This window comes from Python bivittatus, unplaced genomic scaffold (assembly GCF_059951505.1).
Source record: "Python bivittatus isolate LINGU-HERP-01145 unplaced genomic scaffold, Pbiv_v1 ctg000590_np1212, whole genome shotgun sequence".
In the NCBI taxonomy this organism is placed as follows: Eukaryota; Metazoa; Chordata; class Lepidosauria; order Squamata; family Pythonidae; genus Python; species Python bivittatus.
In genome coordinates this window covers 666,329-686,386 of record NW_028277086.1, presented here as the reverse complement: position 1 = coordinate 686,386, position 20,058 = coordinate 666,329, and the positions used below count along the sequence as shown (strand labels likewise).

The following is a 20,058-nucleotide window of genomic DNA, read 5'->3' as shown; positions in this document are numbered from 1 at the left end:
GGACCTGAAGACACGTACCACCCATAGGGGTGAGGGGAATTTTTTTTTTAATGTTATAACCTTTTGTTTAGTTATGTAAGACATTTGTTTAAACCCATTCTTCCAAAAGTCTTACAGTTAGTGATCGCTTAATGACCCTAATTGGGACTGGAATTTCCATCGCTAAGTGATGCAGTCATTAGGCAAAACATCACTTCTCTTGCCCTGCCACACTCACCTCTGCTTCAACTCCTCCCATTTCCCCCCAATCTCTGCCCTTTTGGCTGCCCTGCCCTCTGCCACCCCTGCTGCCCTGGACTCTGCCCTGCCCTCCACCACCGAAGTCCTTTATTTATTTTTTTATCTCACCAAAGCTTTACTTGTGAGAGAAGAGACAAATTTAAATTCTTACCCTGGAAGTCAATTATTTTCCATCTCAACCCATTGTTTTGTTGAATTCTCCATTATAAAAAGCATATGTCAACTGGGCTGCTTGATAATACAGTGGTACCTCGGGTCACAAACACTTCTGTTCACGACCAATTCGGGTCACGAACAGCACCGTTTGCAAAATTTTGCTTCCGTTCACGAACTCCGCATCGGGTGACGAACAGGATCTGCGGCCGTCTTCCCTGCCGTGACACGTGGTCGTGGCTTCCTGTAGGGAGGGGGACTCTCCCTCCAAGCAATAACCGCCTCCCCACCCGCCTTCCTGTCCTCCACGCCAGAAGTCGCCTCGAGCAAGGTTAGCGTTCTCTCTCTTCGTGCTGTATTTTGTTTCATATTTTTGCATTTTTTTTAAAAAAAAACACATGGTTCAGAACGGATTAACCGTATTTACATTGAACCTTATGGGGAAATTCGGGTTGCGACCAGAGTTGCGGAACGAATTAAGTTCGTGAACCGAGGTACCACTGTATATATTTTAAGCAGGGGATAACCCATTCTCCTTTATTTTGTGATAGGTATAGGTTTTTTAAAAATTCTATTGTACAGAATAATAAATTTGTTTCTGCCAACTAGAAATAATTTTATCAGGAATATCCATCAGGAAAATTTGAAATAAATATACCCTCTCCTTGTGCAGCAACTGCATTCCATTCCAACAACTTGGCCATTAAGTGAAATGGTCACTAAGTGAACATGTGACTGAGACAGAGGGTGCGCTATGAAGATCAATGGTTGTTGCTGCTTCATTCAGATAAAGTTGTCTCGCCTAACAACCACAATTGGGACCGGAACTTCCATCACTAAGCGATGCGGTCATTAGGTGAAGCATCATGTGACCACATTGCTTAGCGACTGCAATCCTGGCAGTCCCAGTTACCGTCATTAAGTGAATGCCCCAGTCGTTAGGTGAGGCAACTTCCTGCTGGCTTCCCACCATCAAGTCAGTGGGGAAGCCAGCAGGAAGTTGCAAGCCCCAGGCGCTACCAGGGGAGCGCGGGGAGGGAGCGAGGGGGTGCATGAGAGCATCGGGCCTCAGAACTGCTTGGATTTTCAGCCCGAGTGGGGAGGGCTGAAAATCCTGCTTGGACTTTGGGCAGGGCGTTTAGTGCACAGAGCTTTGGGGGCTGCCTGAAAATGTCCACTGCCAAAATCCTGCTTGGATTTCCACAGAGACCTTTTTCAGCCAGCCCTCGGAGGCGAAGGGGAGTCCTCTCGACAGGCGGCAGCAGCAGCTTGCACTCCCCCCTGCTGGCTTCCCCAGTGGCTTTCCGGCAGGTGGCAGGGAAGATTGCAAATGGCTAACACATGACTGCGGGGCGCTCAGCAACTGGTCGTAATGGTGAACCAACTGCCAAGGGCCCAGATCACCATAACTTCAGGTACAGGTTGTAAGTCCCTTTGTTCAGCACCTTCGTAACTTTGAACAGTCACTGAACAAATGGTTGTTAAGCAAGGACTACCTGCACAGTGTCCAGTGCCTGACCCTATCCCCCCCCCTTTTCTCCCCTTGCAGGGTGGAGAAATTGCTTAAACACGCAATCTCTTCCTGAGCTGTTTTTCTCCGCAGCACAGCGCTTCCCCAACAAGGGCTAACTGCAAGTTAACAAGCTCAGCCCTCTGAGGTTAACTAGTGATTGGAATCAGCCCCTGGCTTGCTCTGCTGCCTGAAACTGACCAGACCTTAATCAGTTTCAATTGAAGGCTTTTGTTATCAAGTGAAGGAAATTATGGGTGCATTGGTTGGAAAATGAATTTAAAATACCATTCATATTTGCAAATGGTCACTATCCGAGGTAGTCACTAACCAAGGAGTGACTGTACATCAGTTTTGGAAGTGTCATCATCTTAATTAAGCTCGGAGAACGCCAAGGACGCCACCGTTCAACCCTGAGCCACACACATTCGCTTCTATTGGCTTTCCACATATCCAAAGAACATACTGTACATAGTTAAAAGAGTTCAATTTCTTTTACATAACTGGATTATAGTTAATGACTTTCTGATAAGACTTGCATTACATTTAAGAATAAATCCAGATTGATCTGGATGTATAATTCTACCTATAATTAATCTGAGACAATTGGCTAATAACTGGAGTATAATTTATAATCTTGTGCTTCATAATGAGACATGCCTGTATGAAGTAACCTTTTGAGAGATTTTTCCTAGCTTGGAAAGTGTTGAGCAGGTGGCGACTTGCTCAAGTGTTGAGCAAGTGTTGTTGTTGTTATTATTGTTGTTGTTGTTGTTAAATGTATACACCACTCAACTTACGTACATCAACCTGTCCTACCTGGTCAGGCAGAGAGGGCATGTTGCAGATCCCGTCAGCGAGGGAAGGTCAGCTGGCAGGGCCCAGGAGGAGAGCCTTCTCTGCCGTTGCCCCGCCCTTTGGAATATTCTCCCCCCAGAGGCGCAGTGGGCCCCGACCCTCCCGGCTTTCCGAAAAGGTTTAAAGGCCTGCCTCTGCCAGCGTGCGTGGGGTGATATGAGTTCTACCCGTCCCTGGCGTGGTTAGCCCCTGACGATGCTCCCCGGAATTACTGGCGAGCTTTCCGTCTTCTTGGAACTTATTTATTTCTAGAATTGTTTTTATGTTGTGTTTTAATGACTTTTATCTTGAAAACCACCCAGAGTCGTTTCACAAGATGGGCGGTGATAAATCTGATTGATAAATAAACAAATAAACAAACTCCCAACGGCTCTGGCCAGCTACAGATAAAAACATGGAAAAAAAAGTGTGATGACAGACAAAAATGAAGAGTGAATATGGGAAGGACGCCAAAAATCTGGACGGGAATGAAAAAAAATAAAGCCATCTAATTGAAAGGGAGGCTTCGCTCTCCTTCGCCGAAGGCCTGGGCGAAGAGCCAGCTCCTCAGGGCCCTTTGAAACCCCAGCAGGGTGGGGGCCATGCGGATCTCAGAGGGAACCTCATTCCAGAGGGCAGGTGCTGCAACGGGGAAGGCGCACTTCTGGGGTCCCGATACCTGGCACTGTTTAATCGAAGGAGCCCTGCAGGATCGAAACTGGCCAGGGATGTGCTATGAGAGACAGGTGGTCCCTCAAGTAACCAGGCCCTATGCCACGTAGAGCTTTACAGGTAACAACCAGCACCTTGGATCCCACTCAGAAGCAAATTAGCCACCAGTGCAGCTCACAAAGCAGAGGTGTTACACGAGCATACCAAGGCATGCCCATCCCTGCCTGTGCCACTGCATTCTGAACCAGCTGAAGCTACTGGGTGGTCTGCAAGGGCAGCTCCAAGTGCAGTGCAATGCAGTAGTCAAGTCATGCAGTGACCAGGGTGTTAAGTGACTGTCTGAAGGACCACCACCAATCGAGGAAAAGGCACAACTGGTGCAACAGATTAAGCTGTACAAAGTCCTTCCTGGCCACATCCGCCACCTGCTCATCAAGCAGGAGCTGTGGGTCCAGGAAGACCCCCAGATTGCACACCATCCTTGAGTGGAGACATGCAACCACATCGAAGGCCAGAGATAGAATATCCCCAGATCTGGGCAGCCCAAACACCACAGCCACTCTTGGTAGGATGGAGAGAGAGGCGGTTCCTCCGTGTCCAAACCCACCCAACCTCCAGGCACTGAGACAAAATTTGACAGCCTCACTTGGCCAGCCAGGGGTCAAAAAAAATAATTGAGTATCATCAGTGTACTGTAGATACTGAACCCCAAACTGGCAGAAGACCTCACCCAGCGGCTTCATGTGAGTGTTGAAAAGGAGGGGAGAAAGAGAATCGAGCCCTGCGGCATCCCACAGCCAACACAGGCTGGAACTAGCCCCAGAGAAAGGAAGGGAACCACCATAAAACCGTGCCCTCGACCCACAGAGCCATCTCAAAAGGATACCGTGGTCAAGGCATCGAAACCACTGGGAGACCAAACATAAAGATGGATGTACTGGTTTTATCATCTACAAGCCCGACCAGAACTGTCTCAGTACTAAATGCCGGCCTGAAACTTGACTGCAATGGGTCTAGGTCAGGGGTTCCTAAACCTTTTGCCATTGCATCTCCCTTTAGCGTAATCTTAATGTACATAACACCCCTAAAAACCCAAACACCAAAATGAACATAAATGAACAATGAAAACACTGTAATGAAGCTTTGGGAAAGGTGGATTGTAACAATGCAACTGAAGGTCCTTCGCACCTCCTCTGGACTCTGTCCAAGAGAGGTACACCTCAGTTTTGGAAATCCTGGACTTGTTTCGTCCAGGGTTCTCATCAGCTGCAGACCAGCCATATTCTCAACAACCTTCCCCAAAAAGGGTACAATGGAGACTGGTCGGTAGTTATCGAAGACCACTGGGTCCAAGGACAGCCTCTTAAGGAGGGGCACACCACCACCTCTTTCAGAGCAGAAGGCACCATCCCATCCATTAAAGAGGCTGACACCACAGCATGGACCCAACTGTGGGTCAGTGCGCTGGCCACTTTTATGACCCAGGAGGAGCCTGGATCCAGTAAATAGGCAACCTAGTTGACAGCATGGAAAGACCTGTTCACTTACTCAGGAGTCACTGACTCAAACTCATCCCAGATCACACCACCAGTGCGCGCTCCACGCACTTCACCCTGCCCTGCCCAGTCAGAGTCCAAGTTGGAGTGAGCCTGAGTGATTTTATCCACCAGAGAGTCTAAACAACCTTCACAGCAGCCCAGTAGATGTTTCAGGAGGCACTCCCTATCCAGGAGGGGCTGGGTAGCCCTAACAGGCCGCTGGATGGCTATCAGTGGACGTAATGAGGGTGGAGAAGTATTGACGTGTCACACTCTTTTTGCCACAAGGTAATCCCTCAGATGGGCTTTTACCCGCGTCCAGTCAGACTCGTTTCAAATCTGCCTCCAATGGCGCTCCAGGCACCTCTTCTGGCATTTCATCTCGCAGAGTTCCTTAGTAACCAAGAGGCACTGCAGGATCGGCACCGAAGGAGAGGCTGCATAGGAGCGATACAGTGTGAGGCCCCATCCATGTCCCCATTGCAAGCAGCAACTAGGGCCTTGGCCGAACTGCCCACCAGGTCCTCTGGGAAACCCCACTGGGTCCCTCAATTGCCTAGGGCAAGCTGATCAAACGAGCCCCATCTCCCTGCGGGGAGCAGCGATGGCAGTGAGTCGAAAGGCAACCAGAGAGTGCTCTGTCCATGGCAATGGGCTGACGTTAATGTGTTCCTAGGCCAGATCACATCTTAACTGCCCCAGGACAAAAGCCAGATCCAACACGTGGTCGCCGGCATGCGTCAGACTGTTGAGTTGGGAGACGTGCATGGCTGCCATGGGGGCTATGAGCTCCTGAGCTGCTCCGTTTTAACGGAGAACATTTTACAACTTTGTACAAAGCAGACGTTTTCTCCCCTTGGTATAATGCATCCTGTATTGTAAACATTGTGGAATGCGAGCTGCATTGGCCGCCAGTTTGCTTCCGGGGCCAATCCAAGGTGTTGGTTATCACCTTTAAAGCCTTTCATGACACAGGACCAAGTTATCTGAGGAGCCGTCCTGCCCGTTATATCTGCCCGCCCCACTTGGTCCGGCAGAAGGGGCATGTTGCAGACCCCACCAGTCGAGGAATTTTGACTGGCAGGGTCTGGGAAGAGGGCCTTTTCTGCCGTGGCCCCTGCCCTGTGGAACAGCGTGCCAGCTGAGGTGCGGGCTCCCCCCACTGTCCTGGCCTTCCGAAACGGTGTAAAAACATGTCTTTGGAGCCCTTGGGGTTCTCTGAGCTCGGTTCTTTTCTTGCAAACGTTTCATTACCCGGCCAGGTAACATCTTCGGTGCCTACCTAGCCGGGTAATGAAACGTTTGCAAGAAAAGAACCGAGCTCAGAGAACCCCAAGGGCTCCACAGTTCAACCCTGAGCGACACATATTCGCCTCTACTGGAAGCATGGCTATGCCAGATGGCCTGGGGGGCCGATGGGGGCTTGCACTGCTGGAACTGGCTCCTGGGGCGATTGATGCTGCTTCCCCCATCTTCTTGATTTGTATGTTGCTTTTATAGATGTTATTTGTGTTCTAATTGGGGGGGTATTTATATTTTTATTGCCTTGGTTTTTAATTGTAAGCCGCCCAGAGTCACCCCCTGGGGGAGATGGGCAGCATATCACTTTAATAATAAATAAAAATAAAACAACAATTCTATATAGAACTCCTTGGTAAATCTCAACGAGGCGATTCCCCATTTTTTAAAAATTTTGGGCAGCTGCTATTAATTCAGATGCTGCGAAGGGCGAGTCTAGTCCTGCGGCCATAAAGCCGCATCTCCAATTCAGCTAAGCAGTTCTCAGCGCTCCGATGCGAGTCTCAGGAGAAAATCTCACGAATTCGGGGTCAGCGTCAGCTGCCGGTTGGGCCCTCGGGATCTTGCGCTGATTTCACGAACCACCTTACCGGGCCCTGCCGGTTCATGGCCAGCGAGAGCCGCTTTGGGACGCCGGGGCGTCTCGCTGCGCGCTCGGGGCCCGCTTTGGCGGCGGCGGCAGCGAGCGTGAGACCCGAGCGCGGCGTAGCTCGCCGGGGAATGCGGAGGGGCCCCGCCTTCGCGGGCCACGCACAGCCCGGGAAAGAGCCGGGACGTCCCTCGGCGCCCCCCGGCCCGGCCCCGCTCCGCTGCCGCGCCGACCCGCCGGACGGGCGCGCGCTCCCCCGTTCAGCCGCCGCCGGGCGAAGGGCCGCCCTTCGGAGCCCGGCTGGGGCCAACCCGGAGGTCTTCGGGGGCCCCTTCCCCGCTCCGCCCGCCCGCAGCCCCGTACCGCGAGGACCGCTCGAGGACGCCCGCCGGGAAGTGGCCGCCGCTCCCGCCGCCGCCGCGCTCCCTTCGCGCCAGACGGAGGCCCCGCCCCACGCGGGGCGCGCCCGGGCCGGAGAACGAAAGCGAAACCGCGGGCGCCCCCTGCGCCTGCGCGGCGCTGCCCCGCCTCCGCCCGCCGGGCTGCGGCCGCGCCTCTGGGCGCCAGGGGGCGCCGGCAGAGGGCCGCGGGGCGGGAAGCGCCCGGGCCCCGAGCTCCCCCCCCCCCCGGCCTCCTGCAGGTGCTGCGGCCTCCGCCTGGCGCGCCTCGTCCGCAGACTGATGCTGTCTGGGCGGCCCCCCCCGCCGGCCCGGGGGTCGCAGTCCGCACGCCTTAAAGCGGGCGAGGCGGGAGACGCCACGGTGGAGGGCAAGGTGCTGCCCCGTCGCCAGCCGGGGGGAGATCTCTGCTGCCCACTCTCGGTCCCGGGGCCCGAGGGGGCCTGAGCAGCGCTGCCGCCGCCTGCGGGAGCAGAAGGGCGAGGGCGAGCCCGGCGCCCCCCGCGGCGTTTGGGGTGTGAGAACGCGGCCGCAGCCGGCCGGCGGAACAGAAGCCGCGTGAGACCGCCTGGTGCTGTGTCCGCTTTATTGGGGCCCTTCCCCCGCTGCCCGGAAGCCTCTGGAGCCCCCTCGACCACCACACCCAGTCGGCGCTGCTTGAAGCCCTGCCAGGCCGGCGTCGCGCGGCTCTCCCGCAACGGGCCCCGGGAAGCCCGCTGGCTCCCTCCTGGAGCTTCGCACGCCAGCCAGCCAGCCGCATCGTCAAGGGTAGCTGTCAGCGTAGGAAAGCTTCGGGATGAAGTATTTCTGTACCAGCTGCTGCGCGGCCGTGAAAGTCTTTGGCGATGCCGGCCTCTTCGAAGGGGACGGGAAGGGTCGCAAGGTGATTTTGGGCAGAGGAAGCTTCATGAAGGGGGCAAAGCCTTTCATGAGGTAACGCGGGAAGACGTACGGAAAGTAGAAGCCTGCAGGGAAGGAGGCAGCAGAGAAGGAAACCGGATTACCGTCCAAGGCCAGACACACACATTCCTCTTGGTGCCCACGTGGCGCCTAAGTAGCGGTCTAACCGATGCCCACTCTGTGGCTAGTTTAGCGTTTATGGGATGGCTTTCGGCCAAAGAGCCTCATGGTCCCTGTCTCCTACAGATTCTGCCAGCCCCAGGAAGGCCTGCCGAGGCATGATAGGAGGGGAGTCCAAAATGGGCACCCCTGGCGGCAAGCTCGAGCAAGCAAGAGCCGCGCGGTCTTCAGTAAGGCGCCTGGAATGCTGGTCTTGGGGTAAACACAGAATCTTGGGATTTCCAGCCCTTGTTTCTAGTGAGCTCGTTAGCATGGAGCATTGTTTTTCAAGCGTGGCCACTTCAAGGTGTGTGGGCTTCACCTCCCAGAATTCTGGGCTGGGGAATTCTGGGAACTGAAGTCCACTTAAAGTGGCCAAGGTTGAAAAACTCTGGCGTGGACTCCCTTGGGACACTCTGCAACGCTTCTTCCCAGGTTTCTCCTGCCCAGGGCTGCATTGCCATTGGCTAAGCTGCCAACAGACCCCTTCCCACTCTGCTCTCCCACCGCCTCCCGAGCCTCCCCAAGGCAGGCTCCCCTCCTGTGGAACTGCTTGCCCCTCTCCCCCAGGCAAGGGCACCTCCGGGCTCCTGGCCTGCCCTGGGAGACCTTGGGAACTCGAGTGTTGTGGAACTCCTGGTACAGGGACGTTGTATTAATTGCAATTTTTTATCCATCATGGTATATCGCATTTCTTTGTTGCGTTTCACTGTTACTCTTGCACTAGCTGCAGCTCTCGCTTCTGTACCCTGCTTAGAGTCCCCTTCACTGATAAACAGAAGACAAACAGCAAAAATCAGCAGCAGCAAGGCATGTCCGCCGGGGGTCAAGAACGTCAAGATGGCGGCCACAACCGTGCGATTGAAGCCATGCCCCCTTTTTTACATGCACGTGAAAATGGGGTAGGACTTCAACTGGATGGTTGTGGCCATCTTGACTTCTTAAACCCCACCGCGGACGCCCCTGCCCTATGTTCTGTGCCTTTTGCAGTAGATCCAGCTGCCCTGACATGGTGCCCTCCAGAGATGCTGAGGCCACGAACACGGGCTGGTTAGACTCCAAGCTAACTTGAGAACCAGAGAAAGCTGCAGGAATCCATCTGAGAAGTGACCAAGGCCTGGGTGACCGCTGCTACAGAAAAGGTTACAGTGGGCACTTGAGCCGTCCTGTCCTCAAGCACCTGTAACCTCAACTGTGCCTCTGCATCCAGGAGTCACTCCTGCTGGTTGCCAACCTGGTACCTGACAGACAAGCAAGATGATCGCAGCTTTGAGGCCTTCAAAGAGAGATCACCCTGCCTAATTCATTTCAGGCGTCGACAAGCATGTGCAGTGTGGCTGGAGGGAGATTTCCATGGATTTGTGCACCCCCCCCCATGTATCTGTGATGAGCTGGGCTGTTTTTAAGTGTAGGGCAGAGTCAGAAGACTGCTCAACTTGAGTAGCCAAACTTAAATGCTGACAGGCGCAGGAGGCAGACTGTATCCCTATCAGCTGACAGGCTTGTATAAGTCAGGGGTTCAGGGCAGCACCATTTTCCTTCCTGCCATGCCTGTCATCCCACCCCTGCACACCTGTCAGCTCTTTCAGACAACTCCCTACCTCTCTTGGCCTTTGCAGCTGTTGAGCTGCTGGAGTTAGGAGAGGTGCATGGAGGGGCAGTGTCCAATCCCATGGGTCAATTCTGGGACTTAGAAGTCACCCAGGTGGCCTCCAGTCTGCCCCAGTTGGCAAAGCTTTTGCACCTCTCCCAGTTTGCCAGTCAGAAGGTTCCTAAAATTCTTGGCAGAAAACACAGCCCCACCTCTAAAACTGGTAAATGCCTTGGGTGGGTGGGGATAGTGGTGGTGGAGGTAATCTTCCCTTTGCAACATGACTGGCACTGCAGCTTTTGACTGCCATTCCAGCAGTGGGGCAGCAGAGAGGATGAGTGTGAGGCCAGGGGGGCAAGAGAAGCAGGGAGTCCACCAACCTGCCCCTATTAACAGTCCCTCCATCAGCTATTTTCAGAGTGAGGTCCAGCGGGACACAGCGAGAGACGGGCTGGATCATGTGTGAGCACAGGGAAAGAGAAAGCAAAGGAGGCTCAGCCGCTGGGAGACCAGCCCAGGCCTCACTGCTGTGGCTGTGCGTGCCAAGGGCCAAGAACATGATAGCCAACTCCTCCTTCCCAGGGCTCTTGGTGCTGCTCATGGGGGCAAAAGGCCAGGTTCTGCTCTCCCTACTGTGCAGGAAGAAGCCTCTCTTCTCAGCGGGATGTCATGGAAGCTTGCTGCTGGCTCACTGAATGCGTCCCAGAGCAGCCGGGTGCTAGATTCCAGTGGGCAAAGAAAGGAGAGCTTGGAGGTCTTGCCCAGAGCAGGAATCCTCAGACCATCCCAGAAAAATGGCTCTCCAATCTTTGCTTGAAAACCTCCAAGGATGGGACTTCCGAGGAAGAAATGGCAGATGATTGTGGCTAAGAAGTAGATCAGCTCCTTTGACCCTCTCTGGAGAAAGAGAGGACGCGAGATTGCCCATGTTGTTCTCCATATGGTTGCGTCTCATGAGGAGACTGCAAGGCAGTGGTCTCTGGAGGGTGGGAAAACTGGGAGTCGAGGGAATTTGCCTTTCCTGTTCCAGCTGCTGTCGGAGCCTTCAAAAGGACATAAGTCCACACTTCCTTTGCTAACCACCCTCAGAAATTACCTGTTGACTGCTTTAAGGTTAAGCACCTTCAAAATGACAAGGTTGGAAACACCAGGTGAGTGCCTTCAATCCTTAATATAAGAAATGATATTGTATCTTTATGAGCTTTAAGAATTCAAAATAAACAGCAAAAAGCAAGACAAGGTTTTGGCTATAAAAAGTTTTAAACAGATTAAGGGCTCAGAAAAAGTTGGAATATTTGATTTTGAATATTAAGACTCTGAAATAATTTTTAAAGAATGAATGCATTTTCATGGGAAAGGAAAATTATTTTTCATACTGGAGACATAAGATAAGCAACTTATAATAGTGTTGGAAGATATTGTTAAGGAATGGCAATGGGACTTTGAATCAACACTGTCAGCTATGTTGTGTGTTTTTATGAACACTCTGTTCCCAGAAAAACCTGTTAAACCAGAAGATGACATGTTATGGAGAACAACGTGAACAAGAATTTATCACTGAATATACCAAAAAAAAAAAAAAATCGGATGAGGCTCTAAAAATTAAGAAGAAAATAAAAATGTCAATTCAAGAGAGTAATTGGAATAATTTCTTCTTGCTGGATTTACAGAAGAGGCTTGTGAAAGTTTTGAAGAAATTTGAGACAAGGGATAATGATCATTCAAATGGATTAAAGAGCAAGATTGTTTTATGTAAAAAAAAAAAAAAGGAATATAAAATTGGCTGGGGTGATGGAGTGGAGTAGAGAACCAGGTTCTCAGGAAGGAGGGAGCACATTCCAGGAAGGAAGCGGGATAGACAAGAGGCAACACAGTCCAGAGCAGGAGTGTGGGAAGAGGAAGAGACAGGATAGGCACTCCCTAGAATCTCTCAGGGTCTGTTAGGTTAGCATAGTACAGATTTAGCCTGGCAAGATTTGTCTATATGGTGTAAGCAATAACAGATATGAACTTGGTTGGATTGCCTCCCTGTTGTTCTTGGGCTAAGCCTGATAGCTTATTTGATCAAGGTTAAAATGGGATATGCTGTTATTTTGGGGGGTTCTTTCTGGACTTGCTGATATCTGGACTGGAAAAAATATAGTGTAATGGATTTCCTTACAGTTAAGAGTTGAGATATGGAATGATGAGTTTTATATTTGTTAAAAAATGTGATCATTTTAGGGCTCTGTTTGGACTATTTGCTGAAACCTGGATTGGAAAATATGTTGTTTATTGGACTTGCCTATAGTTAAGAGTTGAGTTATGGGATGAAGAGTTCTACATTTGTGAACTAAGAGGAAGTGAAGAGATAGTGAAATTGTTTATACTTGTAACAGGGGTGGGAAATCACTTTCCTAGTTTTTTTCTTTTGTCTTTCTATTTTGTCTCTTTTTTTGCACCTTTTATTCTTTCTATTGTTCTTTTTCTTTTTAGTTTGTATTATAGCTTATTACTGTAGTTAAAATTTTTAATAAAAATATTATTAAAAAAAGAAAACCTCCAAGGATGGAACTCAGGACTCCAGGAGGCAGGCTGGTCTACTGCTTTCACCCCACAGGGAATGGCAATCAGGGAAGGAGGAGGGACTGCACGGTTGGAGACCCAGTTTTGCAAGTCCTGCCCTTGCCCCAGTCCACATCCTTCACTGTTCAACCTGGGAAAAATGCCAGTAAAAGCTAGAGGAACAGGCATGAATGCATGCTGTCTATTGCTTAAGGCACACCCAGGAGTCCACTGTGTCTTCACAGGACCCCATCAGGACAGACAAAAGCGGTGCTGGGGGAGGAACTCACAAAGGAGAAACAATGGCCAGATACCACCAACACCCCTAGCTTTCCTGGATCTTCTGCTCAAGCAGAAAAGCCTGGGAGATCCTGACTCCCGTCCCTGACCAGCTGCCCCAGCCCACATTAGGTACTGGTGACAAAGCTGGAGGAAGCCACCAGCTGCTGTCCTTCGACTGTCCTGCATTAAATGGCGCACACAGCACCACAGTGCGGCAGAACCGGGCTTGGCAAGGAAGCACCACAGAAGGCTCCTGCTCATGTTTCAGCCATCTCACACATCGGAGGGAGAAAAGATGGAAAGGCATTAGATCAGTGGGGCAAACCCCGACACTCACGATCAGGAATTCTCATTCTCAGCATTGCATTGGTTTCTCCCAGTCGTAGGATTGCTTGGGCCCTGTCACAGAAAGGTAAGAGCTCATCATAGTAGAATAAACAAACCAAATCAGGCCAAACAGGCTCTTCTGTTCCAACAGAGGCCAGCCAGAGGCCACTAGTGGTCAGCTTACAGTGGGGCAAAAAAGTATTTAGTCAGTCACCAATTGTGCAAGTTCTCCCACTTAAAAAGATGAGAGAGGCCTGTAATTTTCATCATAGGTATACCTCAACTATGAGAGACAAAATGGGGGAAAAAATCCAGAAAATCACATTGTCTGATTTTTAAAGAATTTATTTGCAAATCATGGTGGAAAATAAGTATTTGGTCAATATCAAAAGTTCATCTCAATACTTTGTTATATATCCTTTGTTGGCAATGACAGAGGTCAAACGTTTTCTGTAAGTCTTCACGAGGTTTTCACACACTGTTGCTGGTATTTTGGCCCATTCCTCCATGCAGATCTCCTCTAGACCAGTGATGTTTTGGGGCTGTCGCTGGGCAACACGGACTTTCAACTCCCTCCAAAGGTTTTCCATGGGGTTGAGATCTGGAGACTGGCTAGGCCACTCCAGGACCTTGAAATGCTTCTTACGAAGCCACTCCTTCGTTGCCCGGGCGGTGTGTTTGGGATCATTGTCATGCTGAAAGACCCAGCCACGTTTCATCTTCAATGCCCTTGCTGATGGAAGGAGGTGTTCACTCAAAATCTCACGATACACGGCCCCATTCATTCTTTCCTTTACACGGATCAGTCGTCCTGGTCCCTTTGCAGAAAAACAGCCCCAAAGCATGATGTTTCCACCCCCATGCTTCACAGTAGGTATGGTGTTCTTTGGATGCAACTCGGCATTCTCTCTGCTCCAAACACGACGAGTTGAGTTTAGACCAAAACGTTCTACTTTGGTTTCATCTGACCATATGACATTCTCCCAATCCTCTTCTGGATCATCCAAATGCTCTCTGGCAAACTTCAGACGGGCCCGGACATGTACTGGCTTAAGCAGGGGGACACGCCTGGCACTGCAGGATTTGAGTCCCTGGCGGCATAGTGTGTTACTGATGGTAGCCTTTGTTACTTTGGTCCCAGCTCTCTGCAGGTCATTCACTAGGTCCCCCCGTGTGGTTCTGGGATTTTTGCTCACCGTTCTTGTGATCATTTTCACCCCACAGGGTGAGATCTTGCATGGAGCCCCAGATCGAGGGAGATTAACAGTGGTCTTGTATGTCTTCCATTTTCTAATTATTGCTCCCACAGTTGATTTCTTCACACCAAGCTGCTTGCCTATTGCAGATTCAGTCTTCCCAGCCTGGTGCAGGTCTACAATTTTGTTTCTGGTGTCCTTCGACAGCTCTTTGGTCTTGGCCATAGTGGAGTTTGGAGGGTGACTGAGGTTGTGGACAGGTGTCTTTTATACTGATAACAAGGTCAAACAGGTGCCATTACTACAGGTAACGAGTGGAGGACTAAGGAGCCTCTTAAAGAAGTAGTTACAGGTCTGTGAGAGCCGGACATCTTGCTTGTTTGTAGGTGACCAAATACTTATTTTCCACCATGATTTGCAAATAAATTCTTTAACAATCAGACAATGTGATTTTCTGGATTTTTTTCCCCATTTTGTCTCTCATAGTTGAGAGGTATACCTATGATGAAAATTACAGGCCTCTCTCATCTTTTTAAGTGGGAGAACTTGCACAATTGGTGGCTGACTAAATACTTTTTTGCCCCACTGTAGCTGGAAGGCACTGCAAGGGGCACAGCAGCAGAAGCTTGCCCAGGCACCAAACAGGTGCGTGGTACAGAGGCTGCCCAGATCACGTCACCACATTCAGAGTGAGAACAGCAACTTACTTCTGAAGAGGGGGCAATGCCAAGACAGTGTCCTGGGGAGACTCCACTCCAGAAGGGACCAGCTCTTTCATCTTCTCCAGTTCTTTCTCCAGCTGCATTTCCATAAAATATTGGATGGCGTCAATGGGGCGAACGGGCTGCTGCCAGGGACGGGCCCATTCTTCGGCCTGAAAGAGGAGAGACGGTGGAACAGACCAGCAGCACCGCCAGCACAGGTCAGCAGGTGCCCGAGCTGTGTCAGCTGCATTTTGATCGTTGCGTTTGGGCCTGTATCAGAACAGCCTCCGAGGCAAAGAGGCAGGAAGCAGGAAGCACAAGAGGCCCCTGAGCTTCCTTTCCAAGGTCACTCCCTTTGACACTTCTCCCAGGAGACTTGCCACCTGTCAATATTTAGGACCAAAGACTTTTCATGGGTTCGTGTGCAGTTTACAGGCTGTAATTTTGGAAAGAGCGGGATGCTTCTCTACTGGGATGATGGTGACGAAGATGATATGATAGTTCTGAACTCCTCTATCAGCAGGGTTGGAAACTTAGCAAAAGGTTTCTGAGTCTTTGGGGCACGTCTGCTGGCGGCTGTGAGCGAGCCCAAAGGAAGATTACCTGCAAAGGGACACCTTCGGGTGTGCCCCCTCAGAGCTGCCATGAGGGACGTAAAATTCCTCTTCTTCTGTGCTGCAGGCAGGCAGGCAGCATGAGAAGGTGGGCCAGCACGGTGCTTAGGGGCAGCGGCTGCCCTTTCCAGGGGGCCTTCCGGCAAAGCTTCAGATTGGGGTGCGTTTCTGCAGCCATTGGCAGGACCGCTCAGCCCAAACTTGAGTTGGGGGGGCATCCTCCAACTCACTTTCTCAGGACCCCCGAGGAGGGGGTGGCCTCCTAAGCTTCTGGTCTCCCAGGCCCAGCGGCGTGCTTGTCCGAGGGGCTCTGGAGGAAGACGTGGGGCATTGGCATGCAGCAGACTGAGAACCCAGGCACCTGGCTGCTCCTCCAGCCCAGGGGACCAGGAGGGGACAATCTCTGGGTGGTTTCTGAAGGACTTGGCGACTGTACGGAGGACCACAGCCGTGGCTTGCCTTTCAGGGGAGGGCACTGTTTTATGGCTACCTTACAGCAAATACAGGTGTAGCAAGTTTTGCCCCTCAAAACGGTGGGAAACCCTGCTAACAACTTTCACCAGCTGTGATCAGCAAGGCTCTCAGGCTGCAAAAAGGTTTCACGGGTCCTTGCAGCTCTGCCTCACGCTGTTCCTCTGCACCACCCAGAAAGGGTTCATAGCAGCCCTCCCTTCCCACTCAAAACCCACACCGCCCAGCCATCGCCCAGCCCAGCCCCCCACCCCCCATGCTGGGTTGCGCACCACAGATGAGTTTCTTGTCAGGAAAACAAGGCGCTAAATGTGGCCCTTGAAGTGACATGACGATCTTGAGGGATGAGAGAAAGACTCACCTTCTGGTGGTCTTCCAAGCTGTGCTTCCTCTCCAACTGCTCCTCAAGCAGTTCCCCTTCCTCCCTGTCCATCTCTTCCTGGGTCAAAATAGGAAGACAAAATAGCAAGAGCCCACCTTTGCCATTTTTCATCCCCTTCAGACAGCCAATCGAAGATTTAGAACAGAATAAAGGAAGTCACAGGACACCTTTGAGTGAGATAGGACCACCAGCCTGGACGGCTTGAAAGGCAATGGACTAGTTGACAGACAGGAGAAAAGAGGGCAGGACTGCTGCGTGTACAGAGTATTTGCTCCTTGTTTTATCTGAAGGTATGCTTATTTAAAGGACAAATGACAAATTGATCAACCCAGAGTTCTCACTCGAGGTACAAATGACCTGGCTCAAATTATCCTACTTTGGACACATTATGCGAAGACCCAGCTCTCTGGAGAAGGCTCTGATGCTGGGAAAGGGGGAAGGAAAGAGAAGAAGAGGAGGACCAGCAGCAAAGTGGAGAGACTCAATTACAGTGGCAGTGGGTGCACCATTGGGAGGCTTGAAAAAACAGGTCAGGCATAATCATCGCTAGGAGTCAAAAACGACTTGATGGCATATAATCAACCAATCACATGTACAAATATGTGCATACAGGAAGTCCTTGACATACGACCATTCGGTCAGCGACTGTTCTGAGTTACAATGGTGCTGAATGAATGGTGATTACTACTGGTCCTCAGAGTTACAGCTGTCCCAGCACCCCCATGGTCACATGACCGCAATCTGGGCACTTGGCAATGTGTTCACACCTATGGCCGGTTGCTGAGCATTACACAATCATGTGATTGCCATTTGCAAACTTCCTTGCTTGGCTTCCCCAGAAAGTCAATGGGGAAGCTGGCAGGGAAGGTCGTTGGGGTTAAGTCTCCCCCACCCGTGCACCCTCCCACAGCCCCTCTGCACTCACGCCATACCAGCCACTCGTGCACCCTTGTGCACCGTCCCCAACCCACACAGGCCTCACACACACACCCTCACATCTTTGCGCACCCTCCCTGACCTGCACAGCCCCTCTCATGCAGCCCTTTGCACCCTCCCCGACCTGCACCACTCCAATCACACACCCTCACGCGGCCTCCCCCACCCACACTTCTCGCACACACCCTTACAACCTCTCTGACCCTCCCTTGCACCCTCACGCACCCTCCCCAGTCCTCTCTCACCTGGCAGTAGTCATTTACCTGCCTGCGGGCCTGGGACTTGCACCTTTCTGCCAGCCTCCCCACTGACTTTGGTTGTGGGAAGCTGGCAGGAAGTTGTCTTGCCTAACGACCGTGCGATTCAGTTAATGACGGCAATCAGGATTGCAGGGATTGCCATTGCTAAGCCATGCGGTCATGCTTTATGACAGCATCACTTACCGACAGAAATGCCAGTTCCAATTGCCATTGTAAGTCATGAACTCCCTGTATGCCTGTAAGCCAGCCTTCTCCATCTCTCTGGGGAATTCTGGGAACTGGCTGTCCCAACACATCATCTGAGAGCTATCCAGAGAGCTTGATCCAGAGTGGAAAGGATAGCGTCAACAACACCTGTGAGCCCAAATGTGGGGAAAGTGGAGGAACTCAACACTTCTGGGCTATGGCAGCGTGCCCTGTGTGCTCTGCCTTGGAGATGATCCAGAAGCGTTGGCCGTTACAGAATGCGGTGGCCGGACTGCTAGCAGGCAAACCCCAATCACGCAGAATGACATCTAATTTGCAGTTGCTGGAGCCAGGGAGCCGCCAAGCCTCATGTGGGTGGTCGGCTGCTGCCAGCAACGGAGGAACAGGAATCGTGATCCTCTTTGCAGGCAGGGAAAGGTTTAAGTCACACAAGCAGACCCTGAGGTCCAGGACATGCAGGGTGAGGGAGTGTGTCGCGTGTCTCTGTATGTGAAAGAGGGAGTAAATGTTTGGGCAAAACTGCAAGAGCAGGGCTGGGAGGTCGTGTGGTTGTACTCACAGCACGCCACCCACTGTGGGGCCGCTCAAGGGCCCCTAACTCCCACCCACTCCCCTCAAGCTCTCTGTACCTGTCTCAAGGGAGAGGCCACCCTTCCCCTAGGAGCCGCCTTGGCCGGCCTCACAGCGCCCCCAGCGCGCTTCCTGGCTTCTTTGCGGCTCTTCCCCAGCGGCTTCTGGCTCTTCCGTTCCTGGGTCAAAAAGCATGACTGCCCGTCTGCCAGTTCAGCAGCCCCCAACCCACGTGCTTCTATAGAAATTTCAGTAACATGGTCTCTTTACACACGGACGTGCCCTTAGGCTAGTTTTAAAAGGAAGTACAGATCCAGGTAGTCTGTTTCTTCGCTGGTATCTTTTTGACTGCCTGGAGTCTAGTAAATAAGGGGGAGGTGCCACCCCGGCCAGAAAGGAGAGCCAAGCTGAAGGCATCCCTGAAACAACTGGCACCAACCGGGCAGCTGTGGTGGATTGCAGCAGAGAGCAAGGCTATCGGGGGGGGGCGCGTTCCGGAGGGCAGAGGGGGCAAGAGACCACGCGGTCCAGAGCCGGGGCGTGGGGGGTGTGAGAGGCTCAGGACAGCCCCTCCCTGGAATCTCCCAGGCTACGTCCCCTGGTTGCGATGTGCCGGGCAAGATTCTGTCTATGTGGCGGAAGCAGATAAAGGGACCGAGCTCAGCTGGGCTGCTCCCGTCGTTCTCGGGCTGGGCCAGAGGGCAGGGCTGGTTCTCTGTGGCTGAAACCCCACCTTGCGGCTGCTCTCCAAGGAACGCTTCTTCCCCAGCAAGGCCTCTCGCTCCTGCAGGTGAGCCTTGTGTTCCTGGGGGAAGACAAGGGCAAGCCTGAGCCTCAGGGCCCCCTTTTCCACAGACACCCTTGGAACTGCCGAAGGCCCGGGGAGTGTTCCTGCCGGCTGGGGAGTCAGGGCGCAGCTGTGACCTCGCAGCTGCTCCCGTGCCCAGAATCCACCGCATTCGCAAGGCTGGGAGCTGGCAGCATCCACAATCTGTTGGGGTATTTACTGGCCATTGTGAAGGCGGGCCCCTCCCCTGGCAGGACAGCTCACCCAAATTCCACGTTTCTCTTCCAAGGCTCTGCCTTAAGGGGGAAGGAGGCTCAGCCTGGAGAACTACAGCTCGTTCCCTTCTCCCTGCTTCTGACATCTGGAACAGATGAGCCATCGGGCAGTGCCAGGCTCAACCCTAAAGCCACCATGCTTTCTCCTGGGGTCACAGGGCAGTTACAACTGCAACATTCGTGCATCTGTGGACTCCAAAGCACCCAAAGGCCCCAGTCCTAATGAGCAGTAACGTGCAAAACACCAATTCACTCTTTGCTTGGAAAGAAATGCTTCTGCAGCGGCAAAGGTTTGGGCTTGGGGTGGCACGTCCACAAAGTGGAGAAGGGCAGTACCTGGAAAATCCTTATAACGTCCTCCAACCATTGGCTGCTGAATTTCCGCACGTCCTCTTTACGGTTTCCCATACCCACCGGCCAGGAACTCATCTCCTTGAAGAAATAGTTGTGAGGGTCATAGAGCCCTATCTCCTTTATCATATCCTTAATAACTGCCCTGAAAGGAGAGGGGGGAGGAGGAAGGGGGCATTCCTTAGGCTAGAGTTGATATTATTAACTAACTATTATTAGTCAATAGTATTAATCGATGGCATGCAGTCCCCCGAGGGAGCTCCCCA

General features: G+C 52.0%; 2 protein-coding genes across 14 annotated transcripts in view; both read right to left on the bottom strand.

Moving 5' to 3' along the window:
* NUGGC (nuclear GTPase, germinal center associated) overlaps positions 1-8,140 on the bottom strand; it is a 53,727-nt gene extending 45,587 nt beyond the window's left edge. Inside the window, exon 1 of the mRNA XM_088148756.1 lies at positions 7,202-8,140. The gene's annotated coding sequence lies outside the window, so the exon portion shown is untranslated. The remainder of the gene's footprint in view (positions 1-7,201) is intronic.
* Positions 7,999-20,058, bottom strand: part of WDR97 (WD repeat domain 97) — a 38,089-nt gene continuing 26,029 nt past the window's right edge. For 5 of the 13 annotated variants that reach the window (XM_088148757.1, XM_088148761.1, XM_088148759.1 and 2 more), the window contains 7 exons: positions 19,778-19,937; positions 19,113-19,184; positions 18,439-18,558; positions 16,386-16,463; positions 14,943-15,109; positions 13,050-13,111; positions 7,999-8,201 (listed from right to left, as the gene is read on the bottom strand). In XM_088148757.1, the coding sequence (XP_088004883.1) occupies positions 7,999-8,201; positions 13,050-13,111; positions 14,943-15,109; positions 16,386-16,463; positions 18,439-18,558; positions 19,113-19,184; positions 19,778-19,937 (862 nt within the window). The other 8 variants (XM_088148760.1, XR_015797529.1, XR_015797530.1 and 5 more) reach the window with 8 other exon arrangements.